The sequence below is a fragment of the Phacochoerus africanus genome, chromosome 8 (assembly GCF_016906955.1).
Source record: "Phacochoerus africanus isolate WHEZ1 chromosome 8, ROS_Pafr_v1, whole genome shotgun sequence".
Classification (NCBI taxonomy): domain Eukaryota; kingdom Metazoa; phylum Chordata; class Mammalia; order Artiodactyla; family Suidae; genus Phacochoerus; species Phacochoerus africanus.
In genome coordinates, this window is record NC_062551.1 from 31,457,283 (window position 1) to 31,478,854 (window position 21,572).

The following is a 21,572-nucleotide window of genomic DNA, read 5'->3' on the forward strand; positions in this document are numbered from 1 at the left end:
CAATTTGCCCCTATCTCTCTTCTTTCCAGGACATCAAAGTGCCACAGAGCACCAGTGTAATTGGGCCTTGCTGGCCTGTCAAATTCCGTCAGCCTGATGACTGCTGCTTTTACTAAAAAGCTTCTAGGCATGATAATTAATGGGGGGGGGGGGAGTCTGAGAAATGTAAAACTTTGGACATTTCTCTATGAATATTTTATTAATTCGAATAATCAGAAGTTAACAGTATCAATTTGATGTATAATACATTGATTAAAACCCTTGTTTTAGGTCCTCAAAATAGACATCAAAACCAAAAATTTGCATCTGCCATGGCATAAAAAAAAGAATTAGCGATCTTCCTTTCACATTATCTCTAATTTTACCATTTAAGCAGCTTTCAATTTTCAAAACTAAACATATTGCCTTCAAGTCACAGATTCCTTAAAGTGTAGCCACAGGTAAGAATGGGAAATCACAGGCTGAAAGAGTAGCAGTCTTTTTTGAGCACTGCATGTTTACATCTTCCTGTTTCGCTATTCCCACTAACAGCAGTTTTGTAAGGGCTGCTATATTCAACTGGACTGAAAAGCAATTCTACCTGGAAGCCAAGTTCTTTTGAACAACATGAGCTGGCATTCTCAGGTGATTGCACTAATGATGCTTAGCAAAATATGTTTTAAAGTTTTGAAAGGCAAAATGCATAAAGCAACTCACTGCTTTTAGCATTCATGTATTAAAAGTTATTAAATTGCTTCAGAATCAAACATGATATTCTATCAGTGGGTAAAGTAAGCCCCTCCCACTCTTTTATATATGGAAATGTTTTAACCAGGAATGTCCAGTTACTCTCCTGATGCTGATAGCTTTTAAAACTATTTTTTATATTTTGCAACTTATCTCTCACTGATATACCACAGACATTTTTCCATAGCAGTTTACTCTATTTTAACATATGCATAATATTACATTGTATATCTATGTGATATTTATTTATAGAAGTGCCTTTTGATAGACCCCTTGACCTCTATAAGTTTTTGCTAATACAAACATTTCCAGTTGGAATGTTTTAATACATAACATGTGGAAATTAGTTTCCTCACATCATGCTTTTTGCCAAACTAATGGATAAGAAATTATCTCACTAATGATTCTATTTTAAAAGAAGCAAACAGAAACGCATATTTGTACATACATAGTATATTTGTACACGCATACATGTGTATCTTTTATATGAGCATGCAGACATAACATTTAGGTTTATGCAAGCAAAGAAGATGTCTGGAAGTATATTATCCGAACATTGTGAGCAGTGAGTATCTTTGGGACATGGGTCAGGACAAGGATCAGCAAAATCCAGCTCTCCACCTATTTTTGTAAATAAAGTTTTATTGGAACACACCAAACCCATCGTTTACATATTGTCGATGGCCACTTCACTCTACAAAAGCAGAGTTGAGTACTTGCAGCAGAGACTGTAGAGCCCGAAGTGTGAAAAATATTTACTATCTGGCCTTTACGGAAAAAAAATTGCTAACCCCTGAGTTAGGGAATGGAAGAAAACAAGAAACTTTTATATTTTACTTTTTAGGATTTATATTGTTGTATTATTTTTAGGGATGAATATAGATTGCTTCTAAAAAGGAAATAATTTTTTAGCTAATTCTGTACTAAAATGTTAAATAATAACTAAAAAAACAGTTCAGTAAATTGTAGATGGCTTTCTATAAATATCTTAGAAAGGGTCAACAAATACAGGGTGAATCTTCTCTGGTCCTCAGACCATCAGCATTAGCATCACCTGAGACTTTGTGGGAGATACAAATTCTTGAGCCCCACCCTAGACCTAGTGAATCAGAAACTCTGAGACGGGAGCCCCGCAACCTCTGTGTTCTCAGGCCTTTCAGGTCATTCTGGGGTTTGAGAACCACAGCTCTAGGGAAAGGCAGTACTTCTCACCTTGGCTGCAGGTTAAACCACCTAGGGAACATTTTTTTTTTTTAATATATCCTTCAAATGTTTATTTATTCAAATAAAAGTTAATGCATATATATAACTTCTACTCATTTATCCCCTTTTATAAAATAGTGACTGCTTATGTTTTAAATGTCATATAATTATTACATTATATTTCAAGGCAGTTTGAAGGTTGTGATCTTTTGTTAATTGTGTTGAATGTAAACACCTTTGTAGTAGATTTCTTTTTTTTTTTTTAATTTTCCCACTGTACAGCAAGGGGGTCAGGTTATCCTTACATGTATACATTACAATTACATTTTTCCCCCACCCTTTCTTCTGTTGCAACATGAGTATCTAGACAAAGTTCTCAATGCTATTCAGCAGGATCTCCTTGTAAATCTATTCTAAGTTGTGTCTGAGAAGCCCAAGCTCCCGATCCCTCCCACTCCCTCCCCCTCCCCCTCCCATCAGGCAGCCACAAGTCTCTTCTCCAAGTCCATGATTTTCTTTTCTGAGGAGATGTTCATTTGTGCTGGATATTAGATTCCAGTTATAAGTGATATCATATGGTATTTGTCTTTGTCTTTCTGGCTCATTTCACTCAGTATGAAATTCTCTAGTTCCATCCATGTTGCTGCAAATGGCATTATGTCATTCTTTTTTATGGCTGAGTAGTATTCCATTGTGTATATATACCACATCTTCCGAATCCAATCATCTGTCGATGGACATTTAGGTTGTTTCCATGTCTTGGCTATTGTGAATAGTGCTGCAATGAACATGCAGGTGCACGTGTCTCTTTTAAGTAGAGTTTTGTCTGGATAGATGCCCAAGAGTGGGATTGCGGGGTCGTATGGAAGTTCTATGTATAGATTTCTAAGGTATCTCCAAACTGTTCTCCATAGTGGCTGTACCAGTTTACATTCCCACCAATAGTGCAGGAGGGTTCCCTTTTCTCCACACCCCCTCCAGCACTTGTTATTTGTGGATTTATTAATGATGGCCATTCTGACTGGTGTGAGGTGATATCTCATGGTAGTTTTGATATGCATTTCTCTTATAACCAGCGATGTTGAGCATTTTTTCATGTGTTTGTTGGCCATCTGTATATCTTCTTTGGAGAAATGTCTATTCAGGTCTTTTGCCCATTTTTCCATTGATTGATTGTTTTTTTTTGCTGTTGGGTTGTATAAGTTATTTATATATTCTAGAGATTAAGCCCTTGTCGGTTGCATCATTTGAAACTGTTTTCTCCCATTCTGTAAGTTGTCTTTTTGTTTTCTTTTTGGTTTCCTTTGCTGTGCAAAAGCTTTTCAGTTTGATGAGGTCCCATGGGTTTATTTTTGCTCTAATTTCTATTGTTTTGGGAGACTGACCTGAGAAAATATTCATGATGTTGATGTCAGAGAGTGTTTTGCCTATGTTTTCTTCTAGGAGTTTGATGGTGTCCTGTCGTATATTTAAGTCTTTCAGCCATTTTGAGTTTATTTTTGTGCATGGTGTGAGGGTGTGTTCTAGTTTCATTGCTTTGCATGCAGCTGTCCAGGTTTCCCAGCAATGCTTGATGAATAGACTTTCTTTTTCCCATTTTATGTTCTTGCCTCCCTTGTCAAAGATTAATTGACCATAGGTGTCAGGGTTTATTTCCGGATTCTCTATTCTGTTCCATTGGTCGGTCTGTCTATTTTGATACCAGTACCACACTGTTTTGATGACTGTGGCTTTGTAGTATTTCTTGAAGTCTGGGAGAGTGATGCCTCCTGCTTGGTTTTTGTTTCTCAGGATTGCTTTGGCGATTCTGGGTCTTTTGTGGTTCCATATAAATGTTTGGATTGTTTGTTCTAGTTCTGTGAAAAATGTCATGGGTAATTTGATAGGGATTGCATTGAATCTGTAGATTGCTTTGGGTAGTATGGCCATTTTTACAATATTGATTTTCCCAATCCAGGAACATGGAATATCTTTCCATTTCTTTACATCTTCTTTGATTTCTTTGATTAAAGTTTTATAGTTCTCAGCATATAGGTCCTTTACCTCCTTGGTCAGGTATATTCCGAGGTATTTGATTTTGTGAGGTGCAATTTTAAAAGGTATTGTATTTTTGTATTCCTTTTCTAATATTTCATTGCTGGTAAACAGAAATGCAGCTGACTTCTGAATGTTAATCTTATATCTAGGGAACATTTTTAAATGCCAGGACTCAGGCTCAGTTAAATCAGAATTTTGTTTAAAGCTCCTCCAGTGATACTAGCCTGCAGCCAAAATTGAGGACCTCTGTATTATAACATCAGTTGTCAGTGATAGTGAAAGCAGAGCAACATATCAGAATACCTGAAAATTAAGGGTCGTTTTTTAAAAAAATTCTCTCCTTCTTTCAAAGTATTGCCATAGTAACCCACAGTTAATGATGGAAATGTGTCATATCCCTCGGGTCTATTAGTACAAGAAAAAATATTCCCAGTGCTTGAGAACATGCAGTAACAAGCTTCTATAGTTTGCTGATGATAGATGTAGCAATGGACACGGTATGTAAGGGAGACAATGTTCCAAAAATGAGCACTCCTAACCCTAGCACTGTTTCGATTTCCATCGCTGAAGTTTTCCCTATTTATAGTATTTGTTCAACACAGGACCTTTTAACAGAACATATGAGAAAAGAAAGGTTCCTGCCACCAGTGAACACTGGGTTGGATTTGTTCTGTTTGTTAAAAACATTATTACCTCGACAGTTTGAGTTTCTCTTGACTCTTATTCTTCTCTACACTTATTTTTTAAAAAATCAAAGACTTTATATGAAGAGTAGATCTGATTCCTAGCCAGAGGAAGCTTTGGCGCCTAGTGTGATGTCTAGGGGACCTTTTTGATTCTGAGATGACTCTGCCAACCCTCAGCCTGAAGAAGGGAAGTTGTAAGAATCACCATTAATCATTATCATTCCTACCCTACTTAATATGGCTCCGTCAATGCAAATGGGGAGTTTGGCTTTTGGGACCAACATTTGGAGCTTGTGTTAGCGCTCGCTTCAGTTAAACTTTTGTTCTTAAAAGGCATAGATGTGGACCATCCCCTTCTATTTCCATTTTGTTATAAAATACCAAATTCTGCATACCTTGGCTCCTATACCTAGGATTTATATGTATTTATTTGTACACATACAAGACATTTTTATGGTAATAAAAGTAATATTCATATAAGTTTATATAACCATTTATAATCCTATGAAGTTGAATTTCTTTTCTTTTTTTTTTTTTTGTCTTTTCGCCTTTTCTAGGGCTGCTTCCCGCAGCATATGGAGGTTCCCAGGCTAGGGGTCTAATCGGAGCTGTAGCCACTGGCCTCCGCCAGAGCCACAGCAACGTGGGATCCGAGCCACGTCTGCGACCTACACCACAGCTCACGGCAACGCCGAATCGTTAACCCACTGAGCAAGGGCAGGAACCGAACCCACAACCTCATGGTTCCTAGTCGGATCTGTTAACCACTGCACCACGACGGGAACTCCCTGAAGTTGAATTTCTCATACCTATCACCCAGCAATTCTGAGAGGACGACTCACATGCATGAGAAAACATAAAAAGATATTCAATGAAACATTATTTATGATAGCAAAAAATTTTAGACAACTTAATTGTTCATTAGTAGAGAAATAGACTATAGAGTGTATGTGTAATATAAATAGAATGCTATACAGCTAGTATTAATGAATTAGATTTTAATTATAATCATGAATCTCGAAAATATCGTATGGAGTGAAAAAATAGCAGAATGATCAATAGAGGATGATACCATTCATATAAAATCTAAAGACAAAGTAATATGTTGTTCATAGATATATACATATGTAGTAGAAAAGATAAAAGCATGTTTGGGAATGACACACACCAACTTCATGATAGTAGTTACCTCTGGGAGAATGAGGAATAAGGAAAGGAATTGGGAGATGAGAGCTTTTCCTTGTATCTGAAATAGCTTATTTCTTCCATAATAACAACAAAAAGATTTGAATCAGATACAGCAAAACCGTAACATCTGTTTAAGATGTTGAGTGCTTGAATATGCCAAATTATTTTCTATATTTCATAGTTTAAAAAGTTAAAGAAAGACTTATTCACTGTAGAATTAAGAATGAAATAAAACTCACATGCAATCTCACCCTAGTGAGATTTAAATCTAACTGACTGAAACAAGTTCCAAACCTTTATCAGAAGCCATTCTCAGTTAAGCAACACTGTATTTAAGAGCTGTCAAATGGAATTAGTTTTTAGAAGCCTAACAGTCTAACCTTAGTGTGGCTACTATGATGGTTGAAACCAGAGGAAGAATTCAGCCTGCTCTTCTAAAGTAAAACATAAAAAATTTAAGCATGCCAATAAAAGCCCAAGTAAATACCATAGAGAAGTATGTCCTAAAATGTGAATTATAGCATCAGTCAGGAAGCAGTAGTGGAATTGAGCCAAAATCATGAGAACTCCTAACTTTTTTTTTTCTCGGAGAGTAATACAAGCTGTCATCACATTTCTAGATCATTCAGTCATATAAAGTGTAGTGTCCATCTATAGAAGCAACTGAAAAGAAGTTACACACAGTTCTTATTTGAGTGACTTCTCTTACTGCTGTTGGCTACAACCAGATTTCAGATTCTCTTTTTATATGCTGATGCTGACATCTTGCTAACTAGCAAAGATAACAGAGCAACTGGTGAACAAGATAAAAAGTACTGAGAGGTAGCATCATGCCTAATGACATGTTCCCACACATAGAAAAGAAACAAAACAGGAACAGCCTAAAGCCTATACCAGCTGGTCAAACTACGGTATATGCAGGGTGCTCATACAGAGATATGACTGGTTATATTGCTCTAGGAATTCTGAACAAACATTATTCAGCATCCATCTGAATGGCTTTGCTTCAGTCACTGCCATTCGAATCAGTATATTGTCCAACTCTCCTAACTGAACTTTTTTTCGTTGTTTTATTCTGAAAATTTTCAAACAGAAAGAAAAGTTGAAATAACAGTACCCTACCACCCAGATTCTACAGTATTGACCTGTCTTTGAAATAGTACTATTCAATTAAAATCTAGAATGATGAGATTTCGACAGTTAGTAATCACCAACTTCGTAAAATGTAGTAGCCACAATAAGTATATGTTTAAAAAGAAAACACTAATAATTGCAGCTTCACATATTTCTGGCAACATATGTATAAAGGATATTCTGAATACATGGAGATACTGAGCATCCCTTGATTCTATATCATTAAGTATTTTTTGACAGCCTCCTATGTGCCACATCCTGGAGAGGATGTGAAATAGCACAGGATGAATAAGGTAGGGTCCTGGCCTCCAAGAACTCCAGTCTACAGAGAGAGACAGATATGGAAGCCAATCTGTGTGACACAGTGTGACTGCAAAGTGCTGTCAGGGCCCAGAGGAAGAATCACCCCAGTCTTGGAAATCAGTAATGGTCTCAGAGAAAGAGTGCAGAATTTTTCCTGATAGAGAAGATTTCGGATGTAAAAGCTCAGCAATATAAACAGTACTCTGCAGGCCCGGGGAAATGGCTAGAGGGTAAGTTTTCAAGCAGAGAGGTGCTAAAATAAAATTAAATTAAACTAAAAAAGAATTCCCTAGAGGCCTAGCAAGTTAAGGATCCATGTCACTGCTGTGGCTCAGGTCATTTTGGTGGCATGGGTTTGATCCCTGGCCTAGGAACTCCCATATGCCATGAGCATGTCCAAAAAAAAAAAAAAAGAGAGAGAGAAAGGTGCTATCTTACATGTTTGGGGTTTTTCTTTTTAGGGCCACACCCGCAGCATATGGAAGTTCCTAGGCTAGGGTTCGAATCAGAGCTGTAGCTTCCGGCCTACACCACAGCCACAGCAACATGGCATCCAAGCTGCGACTGCAACCTACACCACAGCTCACAGCAATGCTGGATCCTTAACCCACTGAGCAAGGCCAGTATCTTCATGGATACTAGTTGGGTTCATTACCGCTGAGCCACAACAGTAACTCCTGATTTGTTTTTAAGAAAAGAATTCTGCCACAGGAAGAATAGTTTAGGCTGTAGGCAAGGCAGAGGGGGCAGTAGTGCTTCACCTTTCTTATAGCCATGAGAATAGAGCCACTTATTTCTTGAGTGTATACCATGTACCACTCTAGTGACAGGTGTTCCCCTCGTAGCTCAGCGGTTAATCAATGCAACTAGCATCCATGAGGATGCGGGTTGGATCCCTGGCCTCCCTCAATGGGTTAAGGATCCTGCATTGCTGTGAGCTGTGGTGTACGCCAGCGGCTACAGCTTTGCTTGGACCCCTAGCCTGGGAACCTCCATATGCTGCAGATGCAGTCTCAAAAAGACAAAAAAAAAAAAAAAGGCATGACAATAGTCCCTTTATCGCTGAGCTTACAGCCTCGTCCCACCCATCTGTCCACCTACGGTTCTACCAACCAGTTATGCTTCATAATTCTCTCTGGTTTCTTCCTCCTTATTGTATAAAACTACTTTCTTTAAAAAACAAAACAGAACAAAAACTCCTTTCTAATATTAGAAAGCATTGTCTTAGTTCCTTCCTCAGATCATATGAGAACATAAAGGAGTTTCTCTTCTTTGTGGGAAAGAAACCACATCTTGTTTTGTCTCTATATCCCCCATAGCTGACAATATTGAAATATCATAAGCTTTCAGTAATTCAGTGAACCGTTGAAATATTTAAGAAGTGAAATGAACAGGAACAAGGGATCTGTGGGATATGGTGAGTGTGAAAATGGAGATGTATAGGAATGGCTCTAGGGTCTCCTGGTTGTAGGTGACCAGGTGGACTGTGGTGTCATCCCCTGCGGTAGCAGATTTCAGAGGATGAATGAGACTGGGGGAGGGGAGCGGAAAGAGGAGAGATCATGAGGTCATTTCTGACACTGAATCGGAGTTGTATATTAATGCAGTTGATGGGCTCCCTAATCTTCAAAAACTTCATATATGATCTAGTTGAGCTTTTGATTCACAGGGACATGAAAACAACCAGAATGGTTCCAATGTTGAAAAATGAGTTGGCTAGCCCCACTAGGCCAAAACTTACAATATTTGGAAATTCTTTATTCAGGATATGCTTCCCTAGATATGTCCTGTTGAGAACTTAACTCTTTTTGGATTTATTTTGATTGTTAAGTTGTACCATTAAAGGAACAAAGAAATGACAACTAGTAACTCTGTCAGTTAAGTTAGAAAATTAAAAAGGACATACAGAGGTAATGAGACTAGGGGAGGGTGTGGATAACCAAAAAAAAAAAAAAAACGGGACCAGAAAGAAGACAGACATCATGAAAAGAATTTTAAAGCTTTTTTTTTTTTTTTTTTTGGTTAATATAGGGTTTTCTTTGGGTTTATTTGGTTTTGGTATTTTGTTTGTTTGACTATAACCCAAGTATCTACATTTATTTAGAGTTATATATTTGGATATAGCCTTATTTGACAGCCTAAGTTCATTCTTACAATAATGCAGATTTTCATATGGGGATTGTAGAGTTAATATATTATTAATTTCGAAAACCACTTAAATAAATTTGATTTCCCCTGCTATTTAAAAGTTCATTTGTCTCATCATTGGCTTCTGTGATAAAAAAATTTTAAATTCCTCTCTTCGCAATGTGGAAATAACCAAGTATACCTATTTTGCCTTTTTATAGCTATTTTCTTTTAGATGTTTTATACAGAAGCAGGAATGTTTTATGTTATTGTCGTAACAATTCTAAATTTGTCAAATTACAAGTTATGTAAAAGACTTAATTATGCATTGTGCTGCATTTGAACCAGAATTATAAAATATGCATGTGTGTGGTATTTTGACAACCACGGTACATTTTAAGAAAAAATAATATCATTTAAAATATTTTCTTTACATATTAGTCTTCAGCAAGCAGAGAAGGGCTTTTCTGAAGTGAGATTAGACAATAGAGCCAACTTCATTTTTTATGCACGTGAACGGAGAGGGCTTGAGGTTATTAGTTGAAACCGAGTAACCTTTCCAGGCTTTCATCTCTTTCTTTTCAAATTTGAATATGAAAAGCATATTCAAGTCAAAGACCATCACTTTAATGACATTTGGCAGTCATTTGATTTATTAGGTTTTAGAAAAAATTTTCCTTTAAATATTTCATCATACTATGCTAATCCTAGTAATATTGCCAGCTGCAGCCTTGTACCTGTATTAGTGGAGACAGAATGGTGTGGAATTTTCTCTGTCATCCTAGTAAAATTTCCATGAATCTACTGAATAATAAAATAACCTTATTGAAATATTCAGATTTGGGTTTTTAGTTAAAGTGTCTTAGAATACATAATAAAAGAAAATGTCTTTTGAAAGAAGGGGGTAAAATTACTTCATCAAATATTGAGGGGGTTTGACAGCAATGGAAATTGTTCTTTATGGGAATATTTTTACAATAGGGTACTTATGCTTTTCAGTTTGATTAATTATACTATATACTTTGAAATATCTAAATGTAATCACTATGGTGAATTTACACATTGATTTATGTTTAACAATGAATTCCTAAAAATTGGTGATATAAGCAAGTCAGTATCAGGATTTTTAATTATTATTTTGTCATAATTTATAGCAGCATGCCTCTGAATTTAATAAAGAGAGATTTAGTTGGGGGAATAAAGAACAAATTTTAAATTGTAAGCACAAACATTTAACTAAGGAGTTATCTTGATATGTTCTTAATTTTTAAGTCATAGTCTATTATTTGTTTTAAATGACTACCCAAGGAAACTATCATTAGCATGTCTGTGACACCAAAATCTATTAAATAAGGATTGTAATGAAAATTACACAAATATATATTTTTAGTTATTCTGTAAAGATGAGATAAAAATAAATTGCAAGAAAATATATGTTAAATTATATAAAAATTTTGTTTCTTTTGTTTGAAAACTTATTACTGAATGAAATATGTTGTGGCAGGATATATAGGAGAATGAACGATAGCCCTAGTTAATATGGATTCATATAGCCACATATATTAGCATCATAGCTCTAAAGTATTCAACAGGCTTTGATCTCTGAACAACCAAAACTTTCTCAGGTACCATGCAGTAAATAAAAGCAGTGATAAACATGTATTTCATTACATAGATTGAAACAAGGCCAACTGATAACATGTCATTCTGAAAGCAATTGGAAATGAAGATCTCACAATTTTCACTCCTGATAGACTACTAGCAGGGTATTTATAGCCTCAAATGTAAATCAGGAGACTATTGCCAGGACACTGTTAACTTCAAACCCTGGGGCATTAGAAGCTCATTCTCTCTCACTCTGTCTTGAATAATCTATCATGTGTAACAAGACAGTAGTGTGCGGTGCCTTCCAAAAAAGAAATCAGTGAAGGCCAATGCCTTCATGTTTTATTTAAAATTGCTAGTGAGGGAGTTCCTGCTGTGGCACAGTAGGTTAAGAATCTGACTGCAGTGGCTCAGGTCACTGAAGAGGTGCAGGTCAGATCCCTGGCCCAGCGCAGTCTGCATGGGTCACAGCTGCTGCATGGGTCACAGCTTAGCCCAGATTCAATACCTGGCCCGGGAGCCATGGGTGTGGCCATAAAAAAATATTTAAAATTTTTAAAAATTGTTTAATAAAATAAAATTGTTAGTGAAAAAGAGTAAAGAATTCTTTGTTCATTTTGTTTCTTTATTGTTTTTTGGTTTTGTTCTTGAACAGTCATCAGAAAAAATTCAGATTGAGATCATAGCTCTAAGCCTTAATGATTCTCGACTAACTGCAGATGACACTATCCAGCGGCTGTTTGTTGAGTGTCGATTCTACACTCTTCCTGCTGAAGAGACACCAGTGTCACTTCCAAAACCCAGGAGTGGGCAGTGGATCTACTATAACTTTAGCAATGGTATGTACAGTTCATTCGTAATGTAACTTTTATTCATGAAGGAAGCCAAAGGAACAAGAAAAAAGTACAATCCTCTAATAGTCACATAAAATCATGAAAGTATTGTCAGAATAGATTAATAAAAGTCAAAACTGCCACTTAAGGATTAAGAAATTAAATTTATGGAGTTCCCGTCGTGGTGCAGCAGAAACAAATTAGGAACCATGATGTTGCAAGTTCGTACCCTGGCCTCACTCAATGGGTTAAGGATCCGGCATTGTAGTGAGCTGTGGTGTAGATTGCAGATGCAGCTCGGATCCTGCATTGCTGTGACTCTGGCGTAGGCCGGTGGCTACAGCTCTGATTAGACCCCTAGCCTGGTAACTTCCATATGCCGTGGGTGTGGCCCTAAAAGACCAAAAAAAAAAAAAAGAAAAAGAAAAGAAATTAAATTTAGTGTACACCTAGCCCTCTGTATCCACAGGTTTTGCTTCTTTGGATTTGACTAAATACAGATGGAAAACACAGGGGGGGGAAGTCCAGAAAATTCCAAGAAGGAAAAGTTGTATATGCCATGCATGGGCAACTATTTCCATAGTATTTACATTGTTTTACATTTATTTACATAACATTCACAATGTATTGGGTTTTATAAGTAATCCAAAGATGATTTAAAAGTATCCAGGAGGATGTGCACAGGTTATATGCAATACTGTGCCATTTTATATAAGGGTCTTAAACATCTTTGGATTTTGATATCTCCGAGGGTCCTGGAACCAACCCCCCTCTGATTCTGAGGGACAATTGCGATACTAAAGTTAAAAGAAAACAAAACAATGGTTTTACATGTTCCTGCTATATCACAGTATCAGTAGAAAAATGCTACCTAGGTCTACAGTTGAATTTAATCGAAAAATATATTTCAAGAGAAATAAAAGTACTGAATATTTTTATCATATGATTCAAACAAATTAATAGCTTAACTTTTTCTATGTTTCTCTTCAGTGTCATTATATAGATGTTTATGTATATCTCTCCCAGTGTCTAGATGTTCAGGATTTGAATTGAGTGATATATGTTTTGACAATATCTTTTCATTTTTTAGTTCACACATCCCTTCATAGCAGGTGGGTTTTCTCTTTTAGGGCTTTATCTATCAGCTAGTTGACATGAAAGCCTGCTGGACCAGTACAGACCCAATAGGCACCCAGTAAATTCTTAGATCAACCAACTCTAAGATGTTTTTAAGTATAGTATGTATCAGTGTGTACTTAGAGAAGAGTAAAAAAAAAAAAAAAAAGTCATATCAAGCTGCCATGACTGTAAGTTAAAACTGCTTATTAAATCTCCAAAAGCCCTATATTAAAACAAACCATAAAGCGGGACTGTTGGATTATCTTTAGCAAAGCAGGCCATCTCGTGCTAGTTGAACACCAGTATTTTTTTCTTATCAGCTTTATAAATTGCATTTTAATTAACATATATAATCATGCTATTGTACCAATAGGATTACAAATACTCATGGTTACTTTGTTTTGCAGTTGGCATTTTTAGAAATACATTTATTACCTGAGATGGTCATCACAAGTATCTAGAGACCTGGTCTAGTCTGTCCCATATCCACAATTCTGACTACTTAAAAAACTTGAGCAAGGTGTTTAAATTTCATGGTTCCCTGTTTTATCTGTTGAGTAAGGTGCTAAGAACTCTTCCAGCTCAGCTTCTATAATTCTATAACAAGTAAGTTGAGAAGTCATATGGGAAATAATTCATGTGGTCAGTTCAAGAATCTGATTCCTCCTTCCTTTCTTTGACTTGATCTAGCAAATATTTCTAAAAATATTTTCTGGGAGTTCCTGTCGTGGCTCAGCAAGTTAAGAACCTGATGCTGTCTCTCTGAGGATGCAGGTTCAATCCCTGGCCTTGCTCAGTGGGTTAAGGCTCTGGTGCTGCCACAAACTGTGGCGTTAAGTCACAGATGCGGCTTGGGTCTGGCGTTGCTGTGGCTGTGGCATAGGCTGGAAGCTGCAGCTCCAGTTCAACTCCTAGCCCAGGAACTTCCATCTGCCATAGGTGCGGCTGTAAAAAGGAAAAAAAAAAAATGTGTTCTTTAAAAAATAAAAATAAATATTTTCCCAAGCTTCCTAGAGATCTTTTAACTAACTGCAAAATATCAGAAAAGGAAGCCATAATTACAATGTTATTAGTAATGAAAGAACTGTGTAGTCAACTAATTTTAATGAACGTATCCCCAAGAAAAAAGACGATCTCTTCTGGCTTTGTATTATTCATTGTAAAAGGTCAGCACTAGACTGGTTGGACTGACAGCAGAATTGTTTCTTAGAGATTGTACATTGAGAAACTTGGCCAGGCAGCAGAATAGATGTTTCTGTTTGCTTAAGGAGCAATGCAAATCATTGTTTGGATGAAACCTGTGGTAAATGTTCAAGTATGCTGAATTTTGTACATCCTCACATGGTAACTTAGGTCTGTTTGGGGCTTTTTGTTAGTTAATTGGTTGGGTGGTTGCCATTGATTTGTTGTTGTTGTTGTTGTTGTTTAATTTTTTCCTTTCACTGCAAGATACACTACTACCTAATTGGTATTTTGAGTTGCTTATGTTTCTGATGAGTTAGTCATTTGATAGCAACAAGAAAACCAATAATCCACTTGAATCAAATTTACTTGATGTCTTATATACCTTTCTGCAGCTTCTTTTCCTACCTATTTAGATTTGACTATATAGAATTTTCAAGATTAATTGAAAAGAATTTTAAGGATATTTATCTGATGAGAGGGGAGAAGAATGTACTTTGTGCTTAGAAGCAAAACAATGCTGTTTTATACCTACTGTATCTGAAAAAATGAAGTCCTACCTCATCAACAAATTTGAGAAATAATTAATATTAACCTTGTAGAAGGTTTATTTCTCATTTAAGTAGGACATGTTGAAAATGTTTATTTTTTAATTATTATGTTTGCATCTCCTTTATTGCAGGGGAATCTCCTTGAATCTTTGGTTAATAAGTAACTATTTCACCTAATTATTGTAATGATTTACAATTCACTTGTTACTTGATATAAAAGGTCAATATAATATAGGCTTACATCTTCCAAATCTTATTAAATGTTAATGAAATTGATTTTATTTCCAAACAGACTTCTTAATTGAGATGGAAAATTTAAAGAACAATTAATACATTTTATCTCCTGTTTGAACACCATACCAGTCAAAAGGTTAAGTGAACCTCACAGTGATTTTTTTTTTTTTTACCCTGTATTATTACTTGAATCTATTCAAAAGGGATTTGTATACTCAGGCCTAAATTAGGTACATAAAATGTGAGGTTTAGATTAGTGATCCCCAGGATTATTCACAACCTAATTCATTCTTTATTAAGAGATGTTAATACCAGTTTTACCTACACAAAATATATATCCTCTTAGGGCTACTAACACTGGCGAAAAAAAAAAACCTAACTTGAATTCACTTGCTAGACATTGGTACAAGAACAAAATATTTGTACTTTATTGGGCTTGAAAAATTTGTTTGAAGAATGCTGAGAAAGCAAGAAAATAGTTTGGGGAAAAAAATAAGATTAATGGTAGGTCTAAAGAATGTTGTCTAGGGCTGAAAAAAGCCTTCTAGGGAAATGACAGTGGAAGAAAAAAGATTAATGAAATCATCAAAAGTTTTTATGAGACTTAGACGGATCTAGGCCTTTAGTCTCTGAGCATTGAACAGTCTATTCTGGAAAAATTAAAGCTTAATTCAGAAGATGAAAAGGATGCAGAACTTTAGATTTGTTACTACTGGGAAGAAAAACTTGGCAAAGATAAGGGCCGAGGGGCTGATAACACTTTAACACAAAAGTTATTTGAGATTCAAGGTTATCAAACCTTTATATGCTTAAACCACCTGCATTTCTTACCTCTGCCAAATGACATTGATAAAGAAAATAAGGATTTTTCCAACCTGCAGAAGGGAGGGGTATGTTTTGTTTTTGTTTTTGCTTTTTTCATTTTTTAAATTTTTATTGAAGTATATAGTTGATTTACAGTGTAGACAATTCAAGACAACTTGAATTGTCTCATGGTAGACAATTGAAGAATCAACTTAAGTATTAGGACTACTGGTTTGCATCTTTTTTTTTTTGGTTATTCACTTTTTTGTATCATTTTTAAGACATATACTTTCCATAAATTTATATCAAAATCTAACAAGTCCTAAACAAATGTGATTTCTGATGAGAATGAAAGGTAAATAGCTTAACTTTTAGAGAGTTCTGATACATTTTATAATCACTGAATCGCTTTTAAAGGATGCCTTTGAAGTTTTGAAATGGTAGATTTTTTTTTTTTTAACCATCTAATTTAGAACACTCCACCCTGGACCACTGAATTAGAAATTAGAAATTAAAGGTAATCTGCATTTTAATAAGTCCTCCAGGGATTCTGATGCACATTAAAGACTAAGAACCATTAGGCTAGATGAAGATGCCCCATCTCCACCTTGTTTTTGCAAGCAGGAGAGCTGTGGCACTTTTGGAGAACTAAGCTCTTCAGTAAGTAGTTTGAGTTTTTTGCAAAAAAGAATTTTTGAGAGTACTCAGTCAAGAGAGTTGTAAAGGCACCTGAACCAGTTGTAACCAAACAGTACCCCTTTAAGAGTGAAAGGAGAATGAAGTGGCTTCTCTTGACAGCGTGATGGAACTCTCTCACGTTCCAGTCTGTGCTAACAAAGTGGTTGCAGCTTAAATGGCAGGAAGAGTTCTGGCCTCATGTGGAAGAAGAAGACAGTACAGCGCAGAGGTTAAGAAGGCAGGCCATGGAGTAGACATTGGCAGGATTCAAATTTTAGCTCTGCTACCTTTCTGACTAGGTGACCAGGGGCAAATTACTTGCCTTCTCTGGGTCTGTTTAATCCTCTGTAAAATGTGGGTCAGCATGGTTCTTAACAGATATGATTTGCAGTAAGGAGAGTATTGAGTATGGTGTGAAGTACATAAATAGCACTCAGATAGTGGCCATCTCTGTGTTTATCTTTGTTAAGAGAATAGCAAATACAGTGTGCTGATCAACTGGATGAAGCAGAAGGAGACAGTGGCCCAACTATATCACTTTTTACCAATTTCAGTGGTAAAGATGATTTTTTTCCTGAAGTTAAATATAGAATCACCAAAGAGCAATTCTACTTTTGGAAACACAACCAAAAGAATTAAAAGCAAGGACTGTGACAGATGTTTGTACACCCATGTCCATTCACAATAGCCAGAAGATGAAAACAGCCTAAATACCCATCAAAAGACAAATGGAGAAACAAAATGTAGCGTGTGTATATGTATGGGTGTGTACATATGTATGTATATACACATACGTACACATACATGCACAGGTACCTCATTCAGTCTTTAAAAAGGAATGAAGTCTTGCATACCACAGATGAACCTTGAAAACATGCTCAATGAAAGAAGCCACACATAAAAGGACAAACATTATATGGTTCTACTTAAATGGAATATCTAGGTAGTCACATTCATAAAGACAGAAAGTAATACGGTGGTTCCGGCATGTTTGGAGGAGGAGGGAATGGGAAGTTACTGTTCAGTGGGTGTGGAGATGATGATCAAGTTAGAGATGATGATAAAATTCTGGAGATGGATAAGTGGCGATGGTTGCAAAACCTTATGAATGTACTTAATGCCAGTAAACTATATGCTTAAAAAGGTTAAAATGGTAAATTTTGTTACATACATTTTCCTACATTAAATTTTCAAGCCATTGAGATTCATCAAAACTAGTCTAATTTAATTGAAAGATTCTTTATTTGGGTGTTAGACTTTGTTTTTGTTTTGTTTGTTTTGTCTTACTTTTTTTAGGGATGCACCCTCGACATGCAGTAGTTCCCAGCTAATCAGAGCTATAGCTGCCGGCCTTTGCACAGCCACAGCAGCACAGGATCCGAGTCACATCTGTGACCTGCACCACAGCTCACAACAATGCAGGATCCTTAACCCACTGAGCAAGGCCAGTGATCGAACCTGAATCCTCATGGTTCCTGGTCAGGTTCGTTACCACTGAGCCACAACAGGAACTCCCTGGATGTTAGACTTTGAATTCAGCCCCCCCCCCTTTTTCTAATTTTTTTCATTTTAGTTGATTTACAATGTTCTGTCAATTTCTGCTGTACAGCAAAGTCTCCCAGTCATATATATATAATACATTATTTTTCTCACATTATTCTCCATCATGTTCCATCACAAGTGACTAGATATAGTTACCTGTGCTGTATACCAGTATGTCGTTGTTTATCCCCACCAGTCTTTTTTTTTTAATCACTGAGATTACCCTTGTCTTCAAGCAATATAGACCACTATAGTTAATAATACTGTAGCGTATATTTACAAGTTGCTAAGAGAGCAAAAGAAATTATAACCATGTAAAGTAATAGATGTTAACTTACTGTGATAAACATTTTGTAGTATATACATATATCAAATGATTACGTTGTACACCTAATACTAGTATAATGTTATATGTAATTTATATCTCAATATAATGGAGAAAAATTATCCCCCTAAAAAGTATAGACCAGAGTTCCCACTGTGACACAGAGGGTTAAGAATGATTAGAGCGGCTCAGGTCACTAAAGAGGCATGGATTCAATCCCCATCCCCGTGCAGTGGGTTCAGGGATCCAGCAATGCCACAGCTGTGGCTCAGGTTCAATCACTGGCCCAGGAACTTCCATATGCCACAACTGTGGCTGTAGAATTTTTTTTTAATTTTCAAATTGTAGACACTATGGCTTAAAAACTGTACACCTCTGAACTCAGAAAGGATATATTCTACCATATCTTGAATGGTAATTAACAGCAAATGCAAAAAAAATAAAATCCCATTTGGAAAAAGGGTCAAATTTAGCTTGGTGTACTGGTGGCCAAAATGAGGTCCCCTCTCCCAGCATTAGTGGAAAAGCACAACTTTTTAGCATTGATATGTGCTAAAACTCTCTCTTTACAGAATTTACAAGAACCTTTGTCTTTTTCAATTCCTGAATAATTGGTCACGTTATATATATTCCATATAATTGGCCACATTTACTTATATGGTACCAGGCAAAGAGTGATAAGCGAAGAGATGCTGTTTGACCTTGGTTCTTCCTTCTCTGTGACTGCTAGCACACCCCTACACAGGCCTTTGTGCCTCTGACCAGCATGTGCCGTCTTTGGCCCTCAGTTAATATTTGCTCAACTCAGCAAACGATTAAATGAGTTGATAGCATCATAATTTGAAACTGAACTCAAACTATCCAGGGAAAGATTGTCAGTGTGAAATATGTTTGTTCCCAGCAGACTCTGGCTTTAGAATTGTCATGGTATCTTTCACTCTTTATATATTTTTGATCAGGGATAATCTCTAAATTGAGATCTGGTCACAAGAGAGACTTGAGCTCCAAAAATGGCATCTGGCAAAGAAATATCTTCAAAAGCTAAGGCATAGCTGAAAGGCTGCCAAGCTGAGAAAAAAATAATCAGGATGAGAACTGGAGTGTTCACACACTTGAGATGCCTTTTTCCCGAAGTGCAGACACTTATTTACAGTTCCACGTGTTCGCCGTCTTCTTCCTGGTGGGAAGAGTGAGTCAGTTATCTTGTATTTCAGCTAAGTAAAGTCTAGCCACATTCCTGCATGCCAACACGTACCTTCAAAATCCAAAGACAAACTTCACACCCTAAAAAGCCTTTCTCTCCCTTCCGCCGCATTTTTCTCCCATACCCCCCACCCAAACACCAGCAAACGTCAGCCTGTGGGTTTCCTCAACCCAGTGCTGTAGGATGCCTCTTTTATTGCATGTTGTGGCAGGAGAGAAGGATTAAATTACTGGGGCTGTCAGGGAGGACAAGCTCTCTGCCATATATTATCATTATCACTCGCTCTTTGGGTGAAAGAAAATGCAGTAAATCCCTCGAATACAAAGCAATAAAGACCGCTGGCTTCTGCTGTCATGACTGCCACTGCCATTAACAGGCAGTGACAGCGATGTGGCACTCTTAGATGTTGCTTGTATCCTTTCTGACAGTGTGCACATAAACCTGCCAGTGACATGACATTAGATCACATGACTATTCAGATTTGATTCTGGTTTCCAGTGCTGCTTTCTTTTCCCAGGCATACGAGTGAGGTGGCATGACTTGCGTCTCTAAAAACAAGTATTTATACAAATACAGAATAGTGCTAATGTAGCATTTTCTTCAGTGACTTCTTTTTGTGGTTTTTTTTTTTTTTTGGTTTAGTGATCTACGTGGATAGAGAAAACAACCAAGCAAAGAGAGACATCTTAAAAGCTATTCTGCTAAAACAAGAGATGCCGAACAGAAGGTAATTTTAAGCATTCTCAATTACCTAATGGTTTATATAAAGTAGATCTCCACAGTATGCTATGGTGGAAAAAAAGCCTGATGAAGAAGCGGAACACCTGGCTTCCCTGAGGCATTCTATGACCTTGAATAAGTATGTGGCTTCTCTGAGTCTTTTTCCTCCTAGAAACATAGTCATCCTGCTACCATACAGAGTATGATCCTACATTGCTTTGCAAACCAAAAATAGTACAGTGTAGTATATCAAGTATCCTGTTAGCATTGTAGTGTAACTGTGGAGCGCCTAATAGTGTGCCAGGAGGGGGCGCTCTGGACTCAATGGCTGGAATATAAGTTGTTCCACCAGCTCCTAGTTATCTGACCTCAGACAGCCACCACGTACCTCACTTTCTGCATCTGTAAAATGGAGACGATAATACCATATAGAGTGATTGTGAGGGTTAAAGGAGATGATAAATGTAAGATGAATAGAATATCACTGGGCATATAATACTTGCACAGCAAGTATTCATAACAGTCATTTTAGGTAGTAGTAATATTATTTGTAGTAGATCACCAGCCTTTCAGACTAATTTTTACCATACATCACAGCTTAATAATTGATCACTTCATATTATTTTTTAATGCTTTGGAGAAGGTATTTGAACAGGACACTTGCACACTTGGCTGGTAGAGAAATTATAGCCTTTTAAGTTTGTGCTTTTGAGTGAATCCCATCCATACAGTCTGAGGAGTTATCTAAATGCTGCCTGTTAACCCCTGAGCTGGGCTTTGCCTGACACCCCTAGGCTGGCTCATCCCCCTTGGCCTGGGTGGACCCTTTATCTTTCTGTTACCCTCTTCTCCTTGCCTTTATGGCCAGTAGATGACATAGCCTCTCACTGCCTCAAAGATGGAGCTTACCCCGCCACCTGAGAAAGAGACTCAGCTTCTTTTTCCCCCTGGAGGTTGTGAAATGAATGTTAAAGACATTATAGAAGTTCCCATCGTGGCTCAGTGGAAACAAATCTGACTGGCATCCATGAGGATGCAGGTTCAATCCCAGGCCTCGCTCAGTAGAAGGATCCAACATTGCCATGAGCTTTGATGTAGGTTGCAGATGCAGTATGGATCTGGTGTTGCTGTTGCTGTGGCGTAGGCCGGCAGCTGTAGCTCCAATTCAACCCCTAGACTGGGAACCTCCATATGCCAAGAGTGCGGCCCTAAAAAGACAAAAAGAAGAAAAGAAAAAAAAAGACACTATAGTTTTTGAAAGAGTTTCCAAACTAGCATTTAATGTTCTGTTTCATGAAAGAAGACTGCAATTCTTAGCTCTTAGGATCCGATAGTAGGTTTTTCATTAACTCCCTGAAATGTATGTAATAT

At 36.8% G+C, this 21,572-nt stretch overlaps 1 protein-coding gene across 3 annotated transcripts in view; it reads left to right on the forward strand.

Annotated features, from left to right (window-relative positions):
• RPGRIP1L (RPGRIP1 like) overlaps positions 1 to 21,572 on the forward strand; it is a 96,240-nt gene that overhangs the window by 66,754 nt on the left and 7,914 nt on the right. For 2 of the 3 annotated variants that reach the window (XM_047789789.1, XM_047789790.1), the window contains 2 exons: positions 11,665 to 11,848; positions 20,124 to 20,208. In XM_047789789.1, coding sequence (XP_047645745.1) covers positions 11,665 to 11,848; positions 20,124 to 20,208 — 269 coding nt within the window. Of the gene's footprint in view, positions 1 to 11,664; positions 11,849 to 19,236; positions 19,467 to 20,123; positions 20,209 to 21,572 lie in introns of those variants that run through there. The other variant, XR_007136258.1, reaches the window with a different exon arrangement.